Raw genomic sequence first — 23035 nt, 5'->3', positions numbered from 1 at the left:
GCTATGGTCCTCAAAGCAAGCGGCTGGGGTTTGCCTCCGGCCCACTGCACTGCATGTCATTCCCCTCTTTTTTTTTTCTTTTTTTTTTCATCCCTGTTTCCAACCATTCTACCATCCACTAAAATAAAAGTATAGAAAAAAAGCCTCCTAAAATAATCTGAAAAAAAAAACCAAACAAAAATCAGCTTCCAATCACAAGTTGAGGACATTTTGGTATAGTTTTTGTTAAGTTCATATTTATCTTTCTATCCTTAAATGATACCTTGATCATATTGCACATAACATTACAGAGTATAGTGTGTGAGCACTCACAACAGAGGACTTTGATGCAGACAGCATGCAGGTTGTTCTCGGCTCGTATCAGTGACCTCATGCCGATGACTAAGAGGTTACCGAAGCAGGTAATGAATGCCATGACCCAGACAGACACCCGCAGCACCATGTTAGCCAGCAAGTCTTCAAAGGATGAGATGCCATCTGTGTTGGGCTTACATGACCTGACATGAGGAGCGTAGGAGCAGTACTGGAACTTCTCAAAGTAGCTGGTGGAGACAGGAAGGTTCAAATACAAATAAGAGAGGTGCTAGCAGAGGGAAGAAAGTAGACAGTGTTAGACAAACAATAGCACAAAGGGGACTGTACGTACATGTGGGAGAGGTTCTTCATGGGCAGGAACATTTTGGTCTGGATATCTGGGATCTCTATCCCCTCCAGCGCCCTGCAGAAAACACAGCGCTCATTTCACAACCGCACAGTCTGCAGAGAGCAGATTTACTGAGTGTGTGACTCTGTGAGTGTTTTAACTCACAGAGACTGAAGATGTGTCAGGTGGCTGAAGTGGCTGGGGTCAATACGGAGAAGAGAGTTGTGGGAAATATTTCTACAAAAAAAAAAACAGATGACAAAGTCAATTAGGTGTGCTCTGGTGAAATGGAATATGCAGCTAAATGAGAGTAGAATCCAGATTCATTTTATTCCTACAGCTATAAACATTTGTTCAATTGTACTTCACAGCGGATCAGAATTCTGTATATATTTTATTCTTCACAAATGTAACTATCTTATAGCTCTATGTCCCACTTTAAATAGAGTACAACCTACTGAACTTATAGCGTGCTGTATTTTATGCATGTTTTGGCATTGCTGTGTATTTCTTAAGCGGTATACTTTGAAGAAATGTGCATGCTGAGTTACTCTGTTACAACCGAACTAATGTACTGTATCACATCAAATTTTGGAATTCAACAAATCTATAAAAAGGAGGTGGAGACAGACCTTTTGTAACTGTCTCACAACAGGTAAAACATTATTTCAGAAGACTCTCAAAGTGAGAATAGAACAATTTAACTCCTGCTGTCATTAAAACTGTAAAAGTATTTATTGATCAATAAAGAAAACTTGGACTGTCTTTTCACTGCATGTGTTTTCTGTGCAGCTCTTCTATCACAAAGAGAGATATTCAAAAAATAATGAATAATCAAATTTTTTATTGACCTCGAGACAAAGTTTGTGCCATGCATTCTGTCTCAGAGATGTCAGGTGTTAATATGATGGTGAAATGAATAATCTCAAAGTCCTTTGATGAGTTTGGCAGATTGATAAGGTACTTTACTCCTCCTCTGAAATTCCAGAGCAAACTGGAACAGACAGCAGCACAGCTGTTACCTCGCGCCCTCATCCAAACAGAAACCACAAACCAACGCACCAATTACTCTTAAGCCTAATATACAAGCTGGACAAACAAAGAAAAACACAAAATGGCAAACGGTTTAAGTGATTTGTATGTAAAGCTTGGTCAAAAGTTGGGGTGAAAAACGGATGTCTGAGTTGATTTTAACTAGAAAAGTTGAACTTTTGGAATAAAATACATCCCTGACATGTAGTTCACTGAGTATAATTGTTTTCCATAGCTTGAGGCTCTCCACTGATGAGCAGACAGTTTGGAGCTAATTAACTTTATGTTTACATTGTTTATGGAGCAGCACTCTGACTGGAGGTGTGACAGTCCCGCCCCCTCATTTCATGTAAACAACAGCTTTTAACATGCAGCTTTGTGTTTCGCTCAAACTGTAAAGTAACACTAAAGAAAACAGGGTGTGAGTCATCTTTGCAGGAAAACTTGAATAGTCAAAATGAGGGACAATTAAATAGAAAAAGGCTTAAACATGGAGGCATAGCATAAAAGCAAAAGAGAGAGCGACATCAGAGGTCTATTCTGACTGAGACAAATTACCCCTCGCTCACATGAATTGTATAGTTATGGTGATTTCAAATGTAATTTTGTTTCTCACTGGCAGCTCATAATCTGAAACCGTATAATGTTTTAATGTGTGCAGTGCTAGTTTAACTGGACTTGTCAGGTAAATAATTGTGATGTTTATTCTTTGATATTCATGGTATTGGTCTTGTCTCGATCTCTAAATGTCTTGTCTTAAATGTGCTGAAAGTTTTCTCGAGTTTAAGCACTCTTGGAATCATTGCTGAAAATCCCCCTTTCTTACTGATGAAACAATATGTATATTGTTGACATTTTAATAGTCATGCAAATGTTTGTGCACAGAATTTTGCTGAGTGCAACGGAGCTAATCAGATTTTATTGGCCGATATTGTGAGGTATAACGTGTCTACCTGTCGGACAAATTTAGTGAGTAAAGAGTGCAAAGTTGTCCTCCAGAGTGTTGTCGAGTACAAGGACAAGGTAGCATAGAAGGAAAAAAGTAAAGTTAATACCAGCTACATAAGCCTATTACATGCAACATCTGTATAATGACAACTTTAAAAAAGTGTAAATATGCCACCGCCACAAGTCTACACTAACTTCTCCACAAAAAGACTTCATTGTTCAGCAAAATACTCCCGTACATTTTTAGTGTCTTTCTACTGAGAGGCATTATTAGTGAGATAAAGTTGTCTTCTCTGATTCCAACCTAAAAAACAATCCCCTCAGCCATTCTTTAAAGTGAATATACTCCACTTCACCATGATCTCCTGCTCTAATCCTCACATGAAGACGCACAGCGCTCACTGCCAGACTATCAGTTACTCACAGTTTAAGGAGCGACTTAGAGAGGCTCTTGAAGGTGTTTTTGGGAAGCTCCTTTATCCTGTTGCTGGACAGATTCCTAAACACGAAAGAGAGAGAATTTGAAAGAGAGAGAATTCAGAATGAGAGAAATGACGGTGATAATCCTAGACAAAATAAATCCCTTTGTCTAACATGCAAATTCTTTTTGAAATCTAACATGCATGTACAGAATTTTCAGTTCATTCCTGAAGACAGAAAGCATGAAGAACTGTTAATCAAATCAACAGACAGATATTGAACGTCTTCATACAAATGACCAACCTATTTCATCTTCTTCTTCGTGCCAAGAAGAATTTATGGTATAAAAACTGAAACTAATTTCCCCACTGTCAATCTTTCTAAAGCTGTTGATTTTCTTTCCTGTGTTTTATTTTTTTTAATAAACAAAACGTTGCTTTTCTCATCATCCATGACATCCATTTCAGAAAAACATTTCACATATTTTTTTTTTACGAACTTGAGGGAATTCTTTCATGCTTCCTGGTGTATCATGTTTATCATTTAATATTGAATTCAATTAGTAATTCGATTGCTTTCATTTTAATCTCAACAATGTATTGAATCTTTGAAACCTGTAATGAACTCCGGTAAGTTTTGATCTGCTTTTGTAGTTCTTTCACATTAATGTTGTTCTGCGAATCACTTTAAACCCTAACCTGTTAAAAGTCTTTCTTTGTAAGTTAAACAATCTCTCGTTGAAAACATTTCCACACATAATGCATTCATACTGTTATATTATCTCGTGGATCAGATTTAATGAGAATGAAATTGTTTCATGCAGTCTGACCACTAAGTGACAAACAGCAAAACTAAAAACTGAATTATTCTTTTTGAAATAAATTGCTGTGTCTTGTCTTTAATTAAAATGTACTGTTTAGAGCAGGACATGAGAGCATTGGTGAGTTAGAAAGTAATTACATTCGTGAAGGACTGTGAAAAATGTGAGACAAGAAACCCCATCACCACCTGAACAGGAAAGAACCGAAAAACAGATTTTTTAAAAAGTCTCCACTGAAGCCCAGTGATGGATTACACCTATCTACTCTCAGAATTATTCCATGAAAGGGAATTGATTGAAGCAAACAGAATGATCAAGACACTCACAGTTCAGCCAGTTTCCACAGAGACTGGAAGGTGTTTTCAGGAACTCTTCTGATCCTGTTGTCCATCAGTAACCTGAACACAACAGAGCTGCTGTCAGACACCGATGTGCCTAATGGTCTTCAGTCTCCTGTGGTCGACTCCAGCTGGGACCCCGATTCAATCTAATCTCTTTTAGAATCTATACATTTCCCTGTAGATTCCCACAATGCTCCTTCTATGCTGCAGCAAAGTTTCTGTGCGGTTTAAAAATCTTTGGAAACTTCTCTTGCTCGTATACATTTACTAATTCATACGATTCATACCCATGCTGGTAAGGAATACAAATTAGAGAGTGGATGCTGGTGAAGTAAAGTCTATCCTATACGCTTTCACTCATAAACCAAAAAGATTTAACGTGACACCTGACAGAAATGTGAAGCTAGATTGACACGCTGCACATATTTACTCTCATTCTGAACGAGTTAGGTGTGTGAAATGAGTGTTTTTTGTTGTTGCTTACTTTCCTTTTCTGTCATTTCAATAATGATCACAAATTCCTGTTCAACAGAACATGGTGCAAATACACGACACAAATAATTAGAAATGTAGAGTCAAAAGGTTTACCTTAAAATGTAATAAAACATAATTAAAGAGGTACAGTGAGGTGAGTACCCACAGACCTGTTACAGTAGATTTATAAAAACAACTAACAGCAGTATGAAAGGAAAAATAAAACCAGATTTGGGTCTTCTTCCGACAGAAGCCCTGCGTGGACATGCATCGTACGACTTATTTACTTGGTTTTCCCATGATAACAAGTAATTTATGTTTATGTTCTTGATACCTCAACTTCTTTATCGTGTTAACTCAAGATTAAAACGTTGGATTTCCTGTGAAAAAAAAAAATTATGTTATTTTGAGATAACAAGAAAAATAGGTCGAGGTCTTGAGACAACAAACAGAATTCACTGGTTAAGTTGAAGAAAGGAGTAAAAAAAAAAATGTATGGCCACTTGCTGCCCTGCCTTATTTTAGAAAGTGAACTGTGTTTTTATTTTATAAGTGACATTACTTTAATAACATTTCATTTCTTTTGAATGACTATTTGGCAAAAACATGCCAACAAACAAAGACTCTATTCAGAGACCCTTTTTTACCCCTGTGCCAAGATTTCACTGTCTGCCTTTTAACCCCTCCCCTTGTTTGGTCAACTCAAGCTGCTCTTAAGAAATTGTCTTTTGGGTTGCTTATCAACCGTAATTAGAAAATAGAAGAAGAGAGAGAAATTCCATCCCTCCTAGTTTGTGTTTGCAGACAATGACAACCGGACATAAAATGTTGAAGATTAAAAAATACAAATAAAATAATAAAAAAAAATGCAAAACTTGACCCCTGCACCCTAAAAATGGGACGATTCTGGTAAGCTATTCCTATGAGACAGCTTTACAAAAAGATCAAAACAATACAGTCACGCTTTTCTGATTAATGGAGCTTACAGGATTAAAGTTAAGCTATAAAGTAAATGTTTTACATACTCTTTAAAAGCGCTTCATTTATATTTCTAGAGAAAATGTGAAATGCCAACGTTTGAAAATGAATATGTGGGTTATTAAATCTTGTGGAGTCGGGTAAGGCTCACAATACAAGCAGCCTGTGGAAGTCTAAAGAAAGTCTGCAGATTATTCTTGTGGACTGAATGAATTGTTAGTGTGGATGGATTGTCCTCGAGCTTTGCAGACTTTTCTGCAAACTTCACACTTCTACTGAGAAGTAAAGGTCAGATTTTTGGGGATTCAGCCTTTATCACAAGTTTGGAGAAATCTGCTTTTTAGACATAAAGAAGACAGCTTTGTATTTTCTCTTCGCTGCATGGTTCCAAATGAACTTCTTCTACTTGTTCCTTGTGTCACTGTTAACAGTCTGGTTGATTCTTCTTCTCTATTGTAGTCACATTTGGTTTAAAGACTATAATTTTGGTTGAATTTAAAAAATCTGACTTCACCTTTGATATTTAATGTGTCATGTTGAGGAGTAGTATTAAAAATGAGCTTCCTTTTTCATTTGAGGAACTAAAAAAAACTTGACTAATGCATTCATTATGAACACTTTGATGACCGAGATTTCCCTCACTCTGGACCTCTGGGGAAAACATCTCCACCTTCAAAAGTTCAGAAGCTGCTGCATTAACACCAACTTGTACTATTGTTCTCTCTATGCACTTTAAAGTGATTGTGTTCCTTTTTACAGCTCAGCCTTACCTCCCCTGAGCTCCATCTCTGTTAGCTGCTCTGACACGTCCCTGCTGACTGGAACGTCTCTCATCACATGTTAGGTCACTGCTTTGAAATAATTCATGATATAGAATGAATCGTGACTTTTTAAGTAATTGTACTTATTGAAATTCTTTCAGTCCTAATTTTCTTTTGTACTTTTAGAGCATAGATTTTGATTCCCCATGTTTTTCATTATTGCTGTTTTTTAATAAGTTGTATAGAATAAGCCTCTGGAAGGTGTCTGAACGTCGAGGTGTGTGCAGCTGTGTGTGTCCTTGTTTGTCGTACTCTGCAGTAATGTGACATGACAGGTAACACTTCAGACCATTATCTATTCTTAATTTAAATGAATAAAAGTGGACAAGTGTGTCTGGTGTCTGCTTTAGTGGAAGAGAGAGAGAGAGAGAGAGAGAGAGAGAGAGAGAGAGAGAGGGGTAGAAAATCTGAACTGAAAACTAACTTTCAACAAAGTCTGAGGTTAACTTTCTGTCCTTTACAGTTAAACTGAGTTTACATTACATACAGAAAACATTGTGACTTTTGTTAACTTAAAAAAATGGGTCTCAAGAAACGTCTGGCTTTTATCACATTTCAGAGTGGGATACTCACAGAACCTCGAGCTTGCTGCAAGTCTTTAGGATGGAGAAGTTGAGGTTTTGAATCTGGTTTCCCTCAAGATCCCTGAGAGCAAAAAAAAAAGAAAAAAGAACTGAGCGTGCAACGACTTTAACAAGACAGAACCAAATGTTGTGGTCACATGATGGTTACTTATCTACGAGTTTCATTCAAATGAGAATACAAAAGAACTAAATATATGTAATTTGACTTGAATGAAAACTGTGAGAAAATAACAAAAATATAGTGACAGCTAAAGTTTGTTTTGGAATTTAAAGGAGTGGATGTTAGTGCTCACAACAAGAACGCAGCTAAAAGTCATAACAGATAGCAAGAGGTCATTGTTAGAATGATCCAGCACGACCTCTCCAGTATGCACTTGCTGGCTAAAAATAGTTTATTGATGCGACTGCCAGCAGTGACATCAACTGAGACTGACACTTCACATCAGGTTGAAGTAGAACATGAGGACCACTCGTCTGAATCTCATATTGTCCGCTACTAAGTCCACTGTCACCTCAGTTGACCTGCCTCGTTTTTTTCCCCATCATCACACGCACATCTGTCTGCTTAATCACACTTATTCACTACACACCTGCACACACACAAGTACACTGTCAGAGCAGACTCACAGCCAGTCCAAGGCAGGCATGTGTTGACAGAAGCTCGGGTGAGGAAGCTGTTGCAATAAGGTGTCGACCATGGACCTGATGAGAGAAAGAAACTAAATGTCATCAAAAAAAACAGGCACATAAACAATTACCTAAAAAAATAAATGTACAGCTACAGCGATGAAGCAATTTAAGGGAAAGACAAATACAATTTATCTAGTCATCCATCCATTGTCTTCTGCTTATCCAAGGTCGGCAGCAGGCGCAGTAAGTCAGCCCAGACTTCCCACTCCCCAGCAACGTTTTCCAGCTCCTCCTGGGGGATTCCGAGGCATTCCCAGGCTAGAGGAGATATATAATCCCTCCAGCGTATTCTGGGTCTGCCTCGGGGTCTCCTCCCAGTTGGGCGTGCCTGGAAAACCTCTAAAGGGAGGCGTCCAGGAGGCATCCTTAACAGATGCCCAAACCACCTCAGCTGGCTCCTTTCGATGCGAAGGAGCAGCGGCTCTACTCCGAGCTCCCCCCAGAATGTAGGAGCTGATGAAGATCACAAACAGGACCGGTGACAAGGGGCAACCCTGGCGGAGGCCAACACGCACTGGGAACGTGTCTGACTTTGTGCCGAGGATGCGGACACTGCTCCCACTTTGGTCATACAGGGACCGGATGGCTCGTACCAACAGCCCCTGGACCCCATATTTCTGCAGTACCCCCCCCCCCCCCCCCCCCCACATGATCCCCCGAGGGACACGGTCAAAAGCCTTCTCCAAATCCACAAAACACATGTAGACTGGATGGGTAAATTCCCATGCCCCGCCAAGAAGCCCTGCGAGGGTAAGGAGCTGGTCCACTGTCCCACGGCCGGGTCGGAATCCACATTGTTCCTCCAGCATCCGAGGTTCAACAATCGGCCGGAGCCTCCTTTCCAGCACCCTAGAGTAAACTTTTCCCGGAAGGCTGGAAAAATGTGATTCCCACGATAATTGGAGCACACCCTCCGGTCCCCCTTTTTGTAAATGGGAACCACCACACCGGTCTGCCACTCCACAGGCACTGTCCCAGATTTCCACGCGACACTGAAGAGGCGTGTCAGCCAAGACAGCCCAACAATGTCCAGAGCCTTAAGCATCTCGGGGCGAATCTCACCCACACCTGGCGCCTTGCCACTGAGGAGCTTTCTAACTGCCTCAGGGACCTCTGCCAAGGTTAGTGGTAAGGCTTCCCCCAGATCTTCAGACTCTGCCTCCTCTTCAGAAGACGTGTTGTCTGGGTTCAGGAGTTCCTCAAAGTATTCCTTCCACCGCCCAACGATGTCCCCAGTCCGGGTCAGCAGCCCTCCACCCCTGTGGCAAGCCCTGCTTTCCCTCCCTGAGCCGTCGGACGGTTTGCCAGAAAAATCAGTCTCAAGCTTTTACTTTTAAATGGTGGTCATTAAAACGAAGTACATGATCTAGTTGTAGAACATGAAACCATTCTGATATATTGAGTTTAATCTCCTGAGCCACAGAGACGTTACAGAATAGTCAGCACATTTGATCTCCTGCAGTTTTTGTTGCATTCAAGAAAGAGTCTCTGATATTCTGGGTGGCCACACTTTAGACAGATGTGAGGGGAAAGAAGCAGAGAGTGGAGACAGGGAGCCCTCCTCAGATTCCAAGGATGAAGGGAGAAACCAAAGGAGACGTTTCTCTCTCAAAATCAGTCCTGGGAGGTACAACAGAGACAATAAGAGTGAGAGCTGATTTAAATGGCTATAGCCCCATTACATGCACATTAGAAGGTCATTTACTGAAATGGATATCTGTTGTGGACAGCTTCCAGAAAAGATAGAGAGAACTTTAGTTAACTGAAAGAATGGATGAGGAGGTGGAAAGAGATGCTAAGGATAAAGAGAGAATAACAAGTAGAGACAGAGACAGACTGCCTATTGCTCATTTGAACTTTTTATTTTATCGTTTAATAGTTCTTCTTTTTCTCTGTTAAGAGCTTCAGTTGGCTCCAACTGCTTATATTCTGCCTGATTTTAAACACACGTGACTTTACATTTTGGTGTATGAACAAAACAAAAAATTGCCAGGGGAGACCTTTTGACATCCATTCAGAGACTTTTCTACCGACTCCCTCAAAACACGACTTGATGACGGTCGTCAGAACACCAAGACGTGACTGTGCATGAAATGAGGTGTGTAATTTAGCAAAATCAACTCACAGAGTGAATCTAATCAGATATCTGACAAGCACGAAAGCTCTTGATGTTCTCAGAGTGTTTAGAGGAAAAATAAAAGAAGAAAACGATGCAAAAACTGCAGCATGGTTTACACCTTGAAACTGTACTGTGAGGGTGCACAAATATAAGATGACTCATAGAATCTCTTTAACCTCTCTGGTTATTTCTTTATATTGGGTAACTTGTTTTTTTTAATAAAATCTTGAACAGTAGGTGCTGATTTCTAATATTTTATATATTTTAAACAAATTTGATATATTTACACAAGTGAAACTTTCAGTTGTCATTTCAGTGAACCAGGAAAATGTCAGTAGTTTGTGATTAGAAGTCAGATAACCTGAAAACAGAGTTAAAATGATGAAACTCACAGATACATGAGAGACTGGAGCCCAATGAAGGAATCCTGGGACAAGATGCTCAGTGGGTTGTGATCCAACATCCTGGAAAAAACAAGTACTTTTATATTAAGCAATCCCTTGACCAAACTTGTTTCATCTTTGTTTTACATAATATTCAACCTCTTGGGTGGAAGGGCTTCACTTTCCTAGCTAGAATTAGATGAGATGATCAAGACCACCATCTTGTACCCAAGGGTATTAAGCAGGTGCTTAGGCCACCGTCACACTTTTGAGGGGAAGTTGTGAGAATGTTTGAATGAGTTGTTAATGTTAGCTTGAAAACTTTACATAAAACAGAGTAAGAAAGGGCTTTTACACCATGCTGTGAATTAGACTGATTGAAGCCTGGTGAAGCATTCTTTCTGTTGGTGGTGAAAAAAGCTCAAGCTTTAGGGCTTCATACTCAGCAAACAGCCACGTCTGGTAAGTGTTTTAAAGATTCTAGCTGCCCTTCATGACTTGGCCTAAACAGCAAAGAACTGATATTATCTGTTTAGTCTTAAATGAGCTATAAGAACCAAACTAGCTCACATCTGCTTTTCTATTGTGTTTGCTTTTTACATGCTTTAGACTTTGTCTTTCTCGTCTGTATTTCTGAATTATTCTCATCTCCCCTAGCATTAATATTTTCTCAACTATCTCACTGTCCACAAGTGTTATTGTATTTGTTGTATTTAATTATCATTTTAAGACGTATAGTATCTATAAGCCCTTACATAGAGTGAATGCTTTTGTTTATTGACAGTAAAACCAGGATCAAATTCCTTGACATACAGGGGCCAATAAAAGTATTTCTGATTCTCAAAGTGAATGATATGAAACAAGCGCCAGAGATTTGATGTCATGTTCACATCTCTTACCTCCCTTACCACTGAAACCATTTGAATGACATTAGAAAACTAAGTTGCGCAAAAAACAAAATCAAAATCTTCTGTGTGCTGTTTTGTGTCAATCATTCCCACATGTTTTCTTTCTTTCCAAAGAAAACGCTGTCTGCGGCGAGCTCACGGCATCCTTAAAGACTCCTCCCACCCTGCCCACAGACTGTTTACCCTCCTGCCCTCCGGCAGGCGCTTCAGAAGCCTCCGGACCAGAACCAGCAGACTGAGGAACAGCTTTTTCCCCAGAACTGTTTCTCTACTGAACTCTACCCCCCGAACTCTGAACTCTGTCTCTCTCTCTCTCTCTCTCCGCACCCTGCTGACCCCCCTTTCCCCTCCATATCACCTCACACCCCGAACTCTGAACTCTGTCTCTCTCTCTCTCTCCCTCTCTCTCTCCGCACCCTGCTGACCCCCCTTTCCCCTACATATCACCTCACACCCATCATCCCCCCACCACTCCTCCTGGTCACACACACACTCATCTCTCATCCATCTGTATTATTGTATTATAGTATGTTCATATTATGTCCATATTCTTTATATTATCTGTAAACTAGTATAGCATGCTCACTGCATCTTAATCTGTATATTATTAGTATAGCATGCTCACTGCACCTTAATCTGTATATTATAATCCTAAAAATACACTTATATTTATAGCATTTATTTATATTTATAGCATTTATTTATATTTATTGCATCCCATTAATCCAGCCATCCATATATACCTAATAATTCACTTTTTTTAGTCTACATCTGTAAATTTTGTAATTACTGTACATAGCACAGACTCTTGCACTTTCTGCTTATTTGCACTTCTGGTGAGATGCCAAACCTCATTTCGTTACTCTATACTTGTATATGTGTAATGACAATAAAGTTGAATCTCATCTCATCTCATCTCATATGTCCAAATAAGACAATCAAAGGCAACAGAACCCTCAATTCCCATTACATGTTGCAAATTAAACAAGGGAGTATCTTAAAAATTGAAACCAGATTGATGTTCTCTTTCTGTTTTCTCTCCCATAATTTATCCCACGACCCCTCAGACTTTTTCTGATGAACCTTTGGAAGGGCTGACGCTTTGTCTGGGAAACTCAGCTCTTAGGAGCTTACTCAACCACATACTGTAAAGATAGTGCCACCTAGAGAAGTCTAATCATTCAAATGCCGCTTACATATTCAAACATCAGTATGAGCAAACTCAGAAGATTACATTTGCAGGGAACATTATACTATAAAAGAAGGGCTTCTGATGTTAAGGTGTATTTAGTATAATACATAACATAAGCATATTCTTACAATTTAATTAATTAGGAATAGAAATTCATGACTTTAACTGGTCAAAGCTATTTATACATTGAGAAAGAAGTACTTTTACTTAAAGGCAGGGTTGGTCATTTCCTCCAGATATACTTTTTGAGATTTTGGTTGAAATTGTCTTTAGGTCCTGACAGAAATTAATAACTCGTGCTCTGAAAAAGGAACAAAGAAAATCCATCATCTGTAGCAGTTTGTAAGCCTGTAAAAACTTTGACCAATGTCTGCCAAGAGACACCAATGTGATGAACCAATTATGCCTCCCTGTCTCCCTGCTCGTTCTCTACTCCTTGCGTGCACTAGCCCACGCTCAAAGCGTCTCACCGATGGCGGAGTTTATACTGTGAGTTTGTCATTGGCCGTTGTGAGTAGTAAAATAGTCACGTTTTTGTTTTTTTACATGTTTTATAAGTTTAGTGTTTACTTACTGCTGAATGAGACATGAGACGACGTATTTTCTACACAATGCAATCGATGAGCTGAGGTCTACTTCTCGCGCTAGTGCATGTAAATGAGGGGTGTGGCTTTTGAGGGAGCACAGAGGGGAGGGCGTTGGGTGTGGATGAAGCAGTGAAGGAATGCTACTTTCAAAATCATGCTCGTTTAAAATTACCAACCCTGCCTTTAAGTAAGATAGAAAAGTAATTCTTCCAGCACTATGAGTCTTATACATTTTCATTAGCTTTACTGGTTGGCAGCAGGGTGACATATTGAAATTTTCCCTGCAGCGTCTTAGATGTTGGTAGCACCTTTTTTTTTTGTTCACATTGGCAGATGTATTCCGAACATCTGTAGTGGCTAAACGGCTCAAATTAAATTCTTAACCGATAACAAATCCCAGGCCTTAAAGCTGTCAACATCAGTGGATGAACAGATACACTTTTGTTCAGTGGTACGCTCGACTCTAAACTGATTTCATGCTGAAAATAAGAAAATTAAATCCAAACAGCTCCAGGCTATGGAGTTTATGATTGGTTACGGGCATGAATAAATACAACTCTCCCAGCTCTCTGTCCTTTCTCCAACACAAGGGAATTTTGGTTTTTCAGTAGGGACCCCAAACCACTAATAAAGTTCTGAAAATGGAAGTTCCAGATGCCTAAAAGGAAACCCATACAAATATAAAACACATATTAAACTTTAGAGATAACACAAGATATCACAAAGAAGACTATGGCAACCTGGATGTGTCTTTATGAATCTGTACTTTTGTTTGACTAAAGCATGCTATACCCATTTATAACTTCAGTACACAACACAATAACTTTTCCCACATGCTCGTGTGCAGGTGTGTGTGTTACTCACAGCCATTCTAGCTGATAGAGATCCCTGAACACACCGGGACTAAGTGAGGCTATCAAGTTCTCACTGAGGAACCTGTGAGAAAAAACAGTGAGAAACAGAGAAAGAGTGGCTGAAAATACAAATTCCAGTGTAGTCTCTCTAACTCCCAGATATCATTCAGTCCACAACATGTATCTGCAGTCCTTTTGTCATATTTAACATGTGTTTCAAATGGTGAGATGAAAGTAAGAACTACTTTGATTAGGCTTTTTTTATTGTTGTCATTTCGTCAAACCACTTAATGATTCAACTTTGGAAATAAACGGCAGATGTGTGATACTTGCATGTGCTTTTATCAAATTAACATAATCTCTGTGACGAATTGCAGATGTGATGAAGAACAGTGGAGAATGTTTGGTAAAGCTCCAATTTCCTTCATACGTATACAAAATGACAGAGAACTTCTCAGAGAGTGACTCAACCAAAATGTTAAAACTTAAACACAGTAAGTGATGGTTCCAGTAAGAGCTGACAATGTCAAGGTGAGCAGGGTACTTACAACCGCTTTAAGTTGTGCAGACCGCTGAAGGCATTTTTGGATATATGCTGCAAACTGTTGTTCTGCAGAAACCTGTGTGCAGAGGCAAAACCCTTTAATGGAACTCTGCAATTTGCTTATCTCTGTCATTCACACCTTTCCCATTTAAACACACACACACACACACACACACACACACACACACTGACCTTAATACCTACTAAAAGTTTGGAAACATAACGTTCCATGAACTTTAAAGACAGAAACAGAGGTTGTGTTGTCTCTATCATTTCAAAGATATAATCATTACTCTACATTGAACTGAGATGGTTAACTCTTGTTCAGAGTTTTTATGAAACCTGACTGATGCAAAGATCATACTTAATTAATTAAGGTAGTTCGAGTCTTCATTAGTAATGTGAAAGTATAGTGTACCATGTGCCAATTATCAGATGTAATTTGATATGCACTGTATGATGCACATTTTGCTAAAGCTATAAAAACTATAAAGGGGACAGATTTATTTGACTGCTAGTAACAAAGTCTGAAACAAGTTTGTGGTTTATAAATGAATTATTATTAATATTATTAATTGTCAAAGCCAGTACTCATGAGATGTGTTATCTCTAAAGACATGAACAGTAAGCATCTAGTGTGAGTTTTATGTTGTTCTTTAATCTTTACCAACACCAAACCCCATAAACCTTCTTTCAGAAAAAGTCTTCTGGTCAGCTATCACTGATAATTGAAATGTTTAAATAAATAAATAAATAAATATATATATATATATATATATATATATATATATATATATATATATATATATACTGTATTTCAATTATCAGTGATAGCTGACCAGATCAGAGAACCCCCTTAATTCCTGCCCAATTTAAACTGTCAGTTTATAAGAAGGTTAAACCTTACATTTTACCCGTTTTGTGGGATTTGTAGATGTAGTACACCAGAATGTGTGATCGCCTTTTTGTGCATTTCCTGCAGTAGTTCGTAAGTGGTTTATGATACAATTCACAGCAGGTTGGAGCTTTTCATCTCTGTGCACACATCGGGGTGTTTCCGAGAAGTCTAAACGTAATCCAAGAAAACTAAAGATGTCTGATTATCCTGTCATACCGAGCAGAATAATTAGATGTTACCCTAAAAAATTGAGTTTGTTCTCATAATATTGTCAGAACAACTTGTGATTGTGCACAATTTTAATTCAGCACACTGAACTGAAACTGACTCCCAGCGTCCCTGCTTACAGCCGGAGACTATCCCGGTCGTGTGGGAGTATTTGTCATGTCGACTTATGAGAATTTTCTCCATGTGCGTTAAAAAGGAAAACAGCTTACAGAGGGAAAAGGGCGCCAGAGATGACTGAGTGGAGGTCATTTGAAAAACCCTGATAAAAACTGCATTAGCAGAGGAGTTCTGTGAACATTATACCGCTGTCATCCCAAGGAAAAAAACTTACAATTATGGAATATAATCTTTAAATTACCATGTGAGATGCCAGGGTAGACTGTCCTTCAGGCTGTTTCACTATCAGTAAACAGCGCGGCTTTATCAACAACACTTTTAAAGTCCCTTTTGTATCTCCTTTTTTTAAAAGGCAGCCTTTACCTTAGAATCTGTATAACAGTGCATCCCACATTCATGGCCCTCTAAATTGTAATTTACCAAGCATCTATGAATATGTATATATTACTATAATAATACTTCAGATGATAATTATTGTGGAGTATTAAGAGTCACAAGTAAGGACCATTATCAGTAATGATTTAAGTACTATTGTTTGCAAAGTATAGTTTTAATTTTGAGTGCTTTTTGATTTTGATCTCCTCTTGAATGCATGTGCTTGCCTTTCCACTTTTTCTTCATTCACTTCAACATGACCCCTTTTTTTAAGTCACCTTCAGTAAAATCTTCTCAAGCAGAACCTGAAGTCCTAGCTACACTTTCACCGACTGAATGCAGAAACACATGGATGAGGAGCAACCCAATCCAAAGTGACAATTCAAAGAGAAAAATACTCACAGTCTCTCCAAGGCAGAGTATTCAGAGAAAACCAAATCTGATAACACTCGGATCTCATTGCTTCTCAGCGAGCTGTAACAGAGGACATGAAATGCCACAGTTAGACAATCAGCACACACATTTTGCATTGAGAGAGAGGAAGGACTAAAGGTCTAAGTCATTATGCACCAATCTGAACTACTTGCCTTTGTTTCTGAAATGGCTTTTAAAAAGTTCATGGACTCAAATTTTCGCATAAACAGAGGCACCATCTGTCAGAGTCTACGTTTAAACTATTAAACTTTTAAAGGCCCAGGGTTATCTAAAAAGGTTAAGGACAGGAACAGAAATAGCCAAGCGCTTATACACACCTTATACACACCTCTTATCGCCACTAAGCACATCTACCTTAAAGTAACACAAGAGAATGGCAACATATAAGTCTTCATAGCCTCATTCTTTGAGGAGTCAAAAAGAAGACGTATGTTCGTGTAAGTCACAATCTAAAGTAAAAATACATTTATTTGCAATGTTTCATTGCTAGTTAGTCCAAGGTAAATGTGCAGAAGTTTGCTTGCAAACATGTATGGTATTTCCTAAGAACCTGTCTTAGGAAATAAAAGTATTTATTCAAAACTTAGTGTACAAAAAAAGAAAATATAATAAACTTGCACATAAAGAAAGCTATAGGCTATCGCAAACAGCCTAAATAGTTAATTGTAACTTAAGTCCCGCCTCTGATAAGGCAAATAGCTAATCATAGCTTGGGGTGTTTGGGGAGACACCTGGGGTGGCCAATCCGATTTAAAGGGGGGGGGAAGCATGCCACCACTTTGGACACGCCCATGCTTCTGGTAGATCAAAGGTTACTACATTACCTTAACCACAGAATCAACATTTTAAATTTCACTCTTAATTACATTCCTTTGAAGATGCTGGAATATGACAGCAGCTATAATTACCTAAAATGCTTAAGAATGGAGGGATTTTTTTTTTGAACGCGAGCAGAAATGAAGCCCGGGTAAACACAAAATTTCAAAGAGGAGTTAATGAGGCATAAAGTCCTAGGGGGAGACCAATGTGCTCCTGAGGTGTTTCCATAAAACAAGATATTCAAACAGACTGATGGTCACACCGAGTTCAAGCATGTGATGCAATCCCCTGCCATTAAATTGTCATCCAACAAAAATAACTTAAAACCAAAGTCAGTCTGTGATCATGCGGTATCTTTATATCATGTTTTATTTTTTTTCCCATGAGGACCAAGTCAGCTGTTACATCTAAGTGCATCACACGTCAGCCGCAAAATGCAGATGAAAGATTTCTTTATTCTTTTCTTTTTTTTTTCTTCATTGTTTTGGATATATTAACTTATAAGTTTACTTAATTCTTTACTTCTTCTTTAATGGCAATCCTTTTAAACAATGTGGTTTATTTAGAATTGATCATTGGTATATACGTAAATATAACATTTTTACGAGCAAATTCAGATATTAAATCATGAGAATATGCTAATCTGACTGAAAAATAAAAACGAAGTAATCATAGTGTGGATGACACATACACGAGATGTGGGAGGAGGTATGAAATAAAGAGCCTCGGTGAAGTCCAAAAACCTTCTATTATTGGCTTGTAAACATCAATGATTCAGAGGATAAGGAATAAACAGCTGAAGGTCATGTTTTGTATAGCTGTGCTCTATCACACTATAGTGTAGTAGAGTCATTCAACAGAAACACTCAGGCAGGATGATCCGGGTTTATGTGATTTTCAGTTAATTGGAGGAGACTAACACACCCACAATTAACAAAATGGCTCAACAAACATCTCTTTTAGAAAGGAAACACTGACAGGCTCAATATAAAAGATGCAAATGACCATCCTCCTGAACAAGTGGGTTTAGACTGATAGTCAATTTGGAAAACAAAACAGAGATTATCTTTTAATTGCTATTGTAGTCTGTATTATTTATTTTCAAAAGGGACGACAATTAACTTTATTAAGGGAACTCCCCTTTAATCAGAGAGAAACTGAAAACAACACCACAGTGCAGCACGTCTCCACTACTCCACTAAATCAAATAAATCAAATAGAGAACGAAGGCATTAAATGAACTGAAGTGATCTTGAAACAAATAAGGTATATTACAGATTATTATTAAAAAAATAATAATAATAAAAAAAGTCATGCTGAAAAAGTGGCATGAAGAGCATCATCAATAGTTTGGAATTTTCAGCATTAAATAGGTTAGCATAAAAATGGCAAAGCATGAAGACTGGAAGTAGGAAAACAAGTTGTCCCTATAGTCCTATGACAGAAAGATGAGACAGCCAGAAGAAAGACATGTTTGAAAAGTGTTAACATTTTTTATGAAAATAAAGTTCCTACAAAGTTAAAACTGCATTTTTTAGCAGTATGAATAGGTTTCCATGGAGACGCTAAAAAGTGTGACTCTATGCTTTCAGGTTTTGATGGATGGAAGAAGCCTGGATTTAAGACCAAAAGACTATTTCAACAGATAGAGGAAACCGCCACTCACAAACAACAGCAGAGTTTCTGAATCTCTGAGTGACAACAACATTCAAATTTCATCAAATATAATAAAAAAAACTAAGGGTTGTTCAATGTCAGGCTTAGACCTGAAGAGGCAAATAGTCCTGCCAAAGCAGGTTACCAAAAGGTCAACATAGCAGGAGGATGATTAAAAAAAAGCTCAGAATGCAAAACAATACTAAGCATAATACAACCATTATTCAGAAACACTGTTGTAAGTAACTGCATGAGATTCATTTATGAGCTATGAATAATAAGCACATTTTAGATATGATCTTATTTGTCACAATTTTAGTTGATTAGTGGGTAAATGATCAATTTATCTAACAACAATAAATGTTTTAATGATCCGTTTCTTTGCTGAGAAGTACATCGCCAAGAATGAAAACAAAAACCTGAAAAACAGGACGTGTATTTTGACTTTTAGCTGAAGCCAGGCTCCAGGTACAAAAAGCATCTGGATCAAATGAGGACATTGAAGACTCTTTACTTTGAACACAACTTGGTGGTCACAGACAAGTGCACACTCATGCTAAACACACACATCCACAGTCATTGCTGTTGTCAGAGCAAACTTACAGCCAGGTGACATTTGGAGAGAGGGAGGGAACATCCTGCAGGTTGACCTCCACACACTCCACGTCTGTGTGTATGCAATCACAACTCTCTGGATACTCCTGAAGTACTGCACAAACACATTCATTCACACATAGTTTATCACAGGAAATCTGTTTTTGTTATAAAAGGAACAATAAATGTATTTTTATTATTGAACCAACTTTGAAATGTTGAATTAGTTAAATTAGGGCTCACACATCAAGTCATTCCGATTATTTTTAGAACTGAACCAACCTCAGGTATCCTGAACAATCAATAATAAACACAGCTTGTTTGTCAGTGTCGGTATAAAATTCTGTTACATTTTAATTGCTTCTGCTTTTTGTATTATTTATTATGTCATCAAACAAGCCAACTACTCACGGAATTTCTGGTGTCAGGATACTTTATCCTGTATATAAACATCCCTTACACTGCTCAAGAACTCTCTATTGTCACTTTATAACACCAAGTCAGTTCAACTTCAGGGATATTAATCCTTCAAAAAGGGAATTGTTGGGAATGTGTGATAGAAGTGTTTCCTTCATTTATTTGCGCAGTGTATAGACGTTCCCTTCAAATTGCTTCTGACTTAAAATTATACAAATGATTCTCTATATAAATAAATGTGTTAACACACAAACACTGACAAACAGGTCAACATTAATACCTTAACACATTCAAGCAAATACAAATACTGTACATATAAACAAACTTACAACACTCATTTAGGAAATACTGCTCCATACGATTGGCATTCTGTAGTGTTTGACCAAATAAGTCCGCCCATCCAATGTTGTCCCCTGTAACGCAAAAACAATTAAAACCAACAAAGAGGTACTTTTATTTTGAGCTCATTCTGTTGGTCCATGTAGACAGAACATCATGCACCGTCTCTTTGCTGAATATCATGAACTTTAATGACAGAGTCAAATGTGCTTCACGAGAGATTGCAGGAGTGGAGCTGAAAGTAGCTGTTGTTTTAACTTCCTAACACTTAAACAAAGTTATTTTTGGAAAAAACAGATCCAAAATGCAACTTTTTATGCCCTAACAACCTTTAACAACAATTGGCCAGGCCACACACTCTGCTATAACAACTAAACTAGCTCTGAAACATCTGAATGGGTTTTTAATTGGCTGTAAATGTTTTTTCAAGTGAAAAACAAATTTTGCACCAGTGGCACGAAGCAAAGCCAAACCAGGCTGTCAAACATGTTGTCACACACGTTGTCTCTGAAAAGAAGCTCAATCTGTGGGCACACCAAGCACAGCTTACCATCAGCTACCAGCCAACGCCAGGGAATTAAATTACATCTCCTCCTGCCAAATACAGAGCCAATGTTGACTGTGGCGGGCAAAAAATTCAGGTCACCTCCCACCGATGTAGAAAGGTTAACTAGAATGAATGAATAGTATTTTTTAAAGCAATTCTGAGCTCAAGTAGAGTCTTACATTGTTTATTTCAGAACGTGGCTGCACTGGAAGCTGTAAGTGAACACAGATCAGAAGCTTTAAGAGTAACTGGTGATAATGAGCTGAAGTGATGAAGGGGCATTATTCTTCACACATGTAGGACAAATAAATCATCAATATTTACAAAAAAGGAAATTGACATTTTTTTTATTACTGTCCTTTCTGTGTAGATTTTCAAGTTACAGCTACACATGTAATAAATATCAGTTATGGATATACCATTTATAACGTCTTCAGCACACAAACAGCGATAGAAGCCTTTACGATACAGGGTCAAAAGGCTCTTAAGCAGTGGGGGGCGGCGATGGCCTAGGTTAGGTCACGCCCCATATAGGAACGTTATAGTTCTTCACTAGGGCGGCATGGATTCAAATCCTACCTGTGGCTCCTTTTTTGCAAGTCATTCCTGACTCTCTCTCTATCTCCCAGTTTCCTAGTCTATCCACTGTCCTGTCTGGATAAAAGCAAAGGCCCAACAATTAATCTTCAGATCTCAAAAAACAAAAATCTCGAGCTGTGGTGTAGTGCAGGGTATACACCAAGCGACAACCCCTGGTGTTGAAAAATGAGGCCAATGCGTATGTGAAAAAAAAACTGCAGTGTCCCCTTGAGGCTGGCTACAAAAGACACATATGTCACATACATACCCCATTCAATGTTTACAGCGTGGCAATTTAAACAGGGCGACTGTTTAGAAGATGCGTTGCACACTGTGGAAGGGCCAGACGGCCATTGTTAGCTACACTTTAATTCTTGTTATTTCTGTCCCGTTGCATAACATGGCTGTAAGGAGGAGATGTCTAATGATGAGGATGGGAAAATGAATCTTAATACAGCAGAGAATGTGTTTCTGGTTATAGGCAGGAAGGCTCAACCAAACCAAAACTAATCTGTGCTTTTTCTTCATCGAGCTGATATTAAAACTGATATGACTTACAAAGTTTTTCAAGACAGGTATAGGTCTATCATATGAACTATAATTAGTCGATGAATTAATGCTTAAATTGACACGAGAACCGTTGACACAATGGTTAATATTAGAACAATTAGGAGTTTGGTTTTGAGTGATAATGTGAATCAGAACAGTTCTCCTAAACTTGGCACGCGTGATTAAAAGATTTCTGTTTTACATATCTAACTTGCCTCTTGTCCTCTCTTTTTTTGAGAAGCTTACCAGGCTGTCAGTGCTACACCGTCCTTACAAACCGCTTCTTCAGTTCAGTCAGTTCACTGATTTGACAGGATGAAATGATGTGGTGAGGAGGCTTTTCAGCATCTCATTATACAGACTGTCAAGCATCTTGAGAGTTAAAGGAGAGCAAGCAGTCAGGGGATTCTGAAGCTTTGGTTTGGTGTTGCTTCTATGATACAGGAACTGTGTTTGCTCTAAAAAAGAAGAATAGTTTTTGCATGTTGTATGACATTACAAATTGCTCGGTTTAACCCTTAATACTTGTTCTTTTTTATTCACGATGAAGGTAAATCCATGGCTAACTCCAGTGTGGCTGAGCATTATCAATACATTTAAAAATGAATAAATACAGAATAATAGGATCAAAGTATAGCTAAACGTGAACTTACATCTCTTTTAAATTGATACCTAAAGAAAAGGTTAAAACTCTTACTTTCCTCCTGTGTGAAATCTGCCAAGACATACGTACTACTGTTCCCGCCTGCTAGCTTTATTGTCATATAGCATGTCATCTTCATGTGTTGGTGTTGTCAAATGTTTAAGTTGCTGGGCTGTCATTGTTCAAAAGCAAGCAACATGTTAATATGCGTTTCTTAAAATACAGTCCTTCACTGATGCATTTTAGCATTCATTAGCATTACTCTAGTGGTATGTCTGTACAGTAAACAGTCAGAAATGCTACAAATCTATGAAATGCTACAAATCTCTTTCAGGATGTTGGTTTAATTATTGGCAAAGAGCTCAGCTATGATGTCAGTGAAGGGCTCTCTAATCTACTGAGAGCAGCCTGTTTTTTTATGAATGGAGGGAAGCACAGCAGCCGTCAGATCTCTGTTTCTTTGATAAATGTGCTTTTGCCTGTTTGATTTATAAAGACACT

At 38.3% G+C, this 23035-nt stretch overlaps 1 protein-coding gene across 2 annotated transcripts in view; it reads right to left on the bottom strand.

Moving 5' to 3' along the window:
• The window catches only part of rxfp2a (relaxin family peptide receptor 2a), a 40732-nt gene that overhangs the window by 7257 nt on the left and 10440 nt on the right, over nt 1–23035 (bottom strand). For both annotated transcript variants that reach the window (XM_065962982.1, XM_020644069.3), the window contains exons 3-15: nt 20207–20290; nt 19470–19575; nt 16359–16430; nt 14343–14414; nt 13805–13876; nt 10263–10334; nt 7689–7763; nt 7051–7122; nt 4190–4261; nt 3048–3122; nt 809–880; nt 647–718; nt 313–542 (exon numbers count right to left, since the gene is read on the bottom strand). In XM_065962982.1, coding sequence (XP_065819054.1) covers nt 313–542; nt 647–718; nt 809–880; nt 3048–3122; nt 4190–4261; nt 7051–7122; nt 7689–7763; nt 10263–10334; nt 13805–13876; nt 14343–14414; nt 16359–16430; nt 19470–19575; nt 20207–20290 — 1146 coding nt within the window. The remainder of the gene's footprint in view (nt 1–312; nt 543–646; nt 719–808; nt 881–3047; nt 3123–4189; nt 4262–7050; nt 7123–7688; nt 7764–10262; nt 10335–13804; nt 13877–14342; nt 14415–16358; nt 16431–19469; nt 19576–20206; nt 20291–23035) is intronic.

The sequence above is a fragment of the Labrus bergylta genome, chromosome 14 (genome assembly GCF_963930695.1).
Source record: "Labrus bergylta chromosome 14, fLabBer1.1, whole genome shotgun sequence".
NCBI classification, from domain to species: domain Eukaryota; kingdom Metazoa; phylum Chordata; class Actinopteri; order Labriformes; family Labridae; genus Labrus; species Labrus bergylta.
The sequence above is the reverse complement of the archived record's forward strand: the minus strand, read 5'-3'. Positions and strand labels throughout refer to the sequence as shown.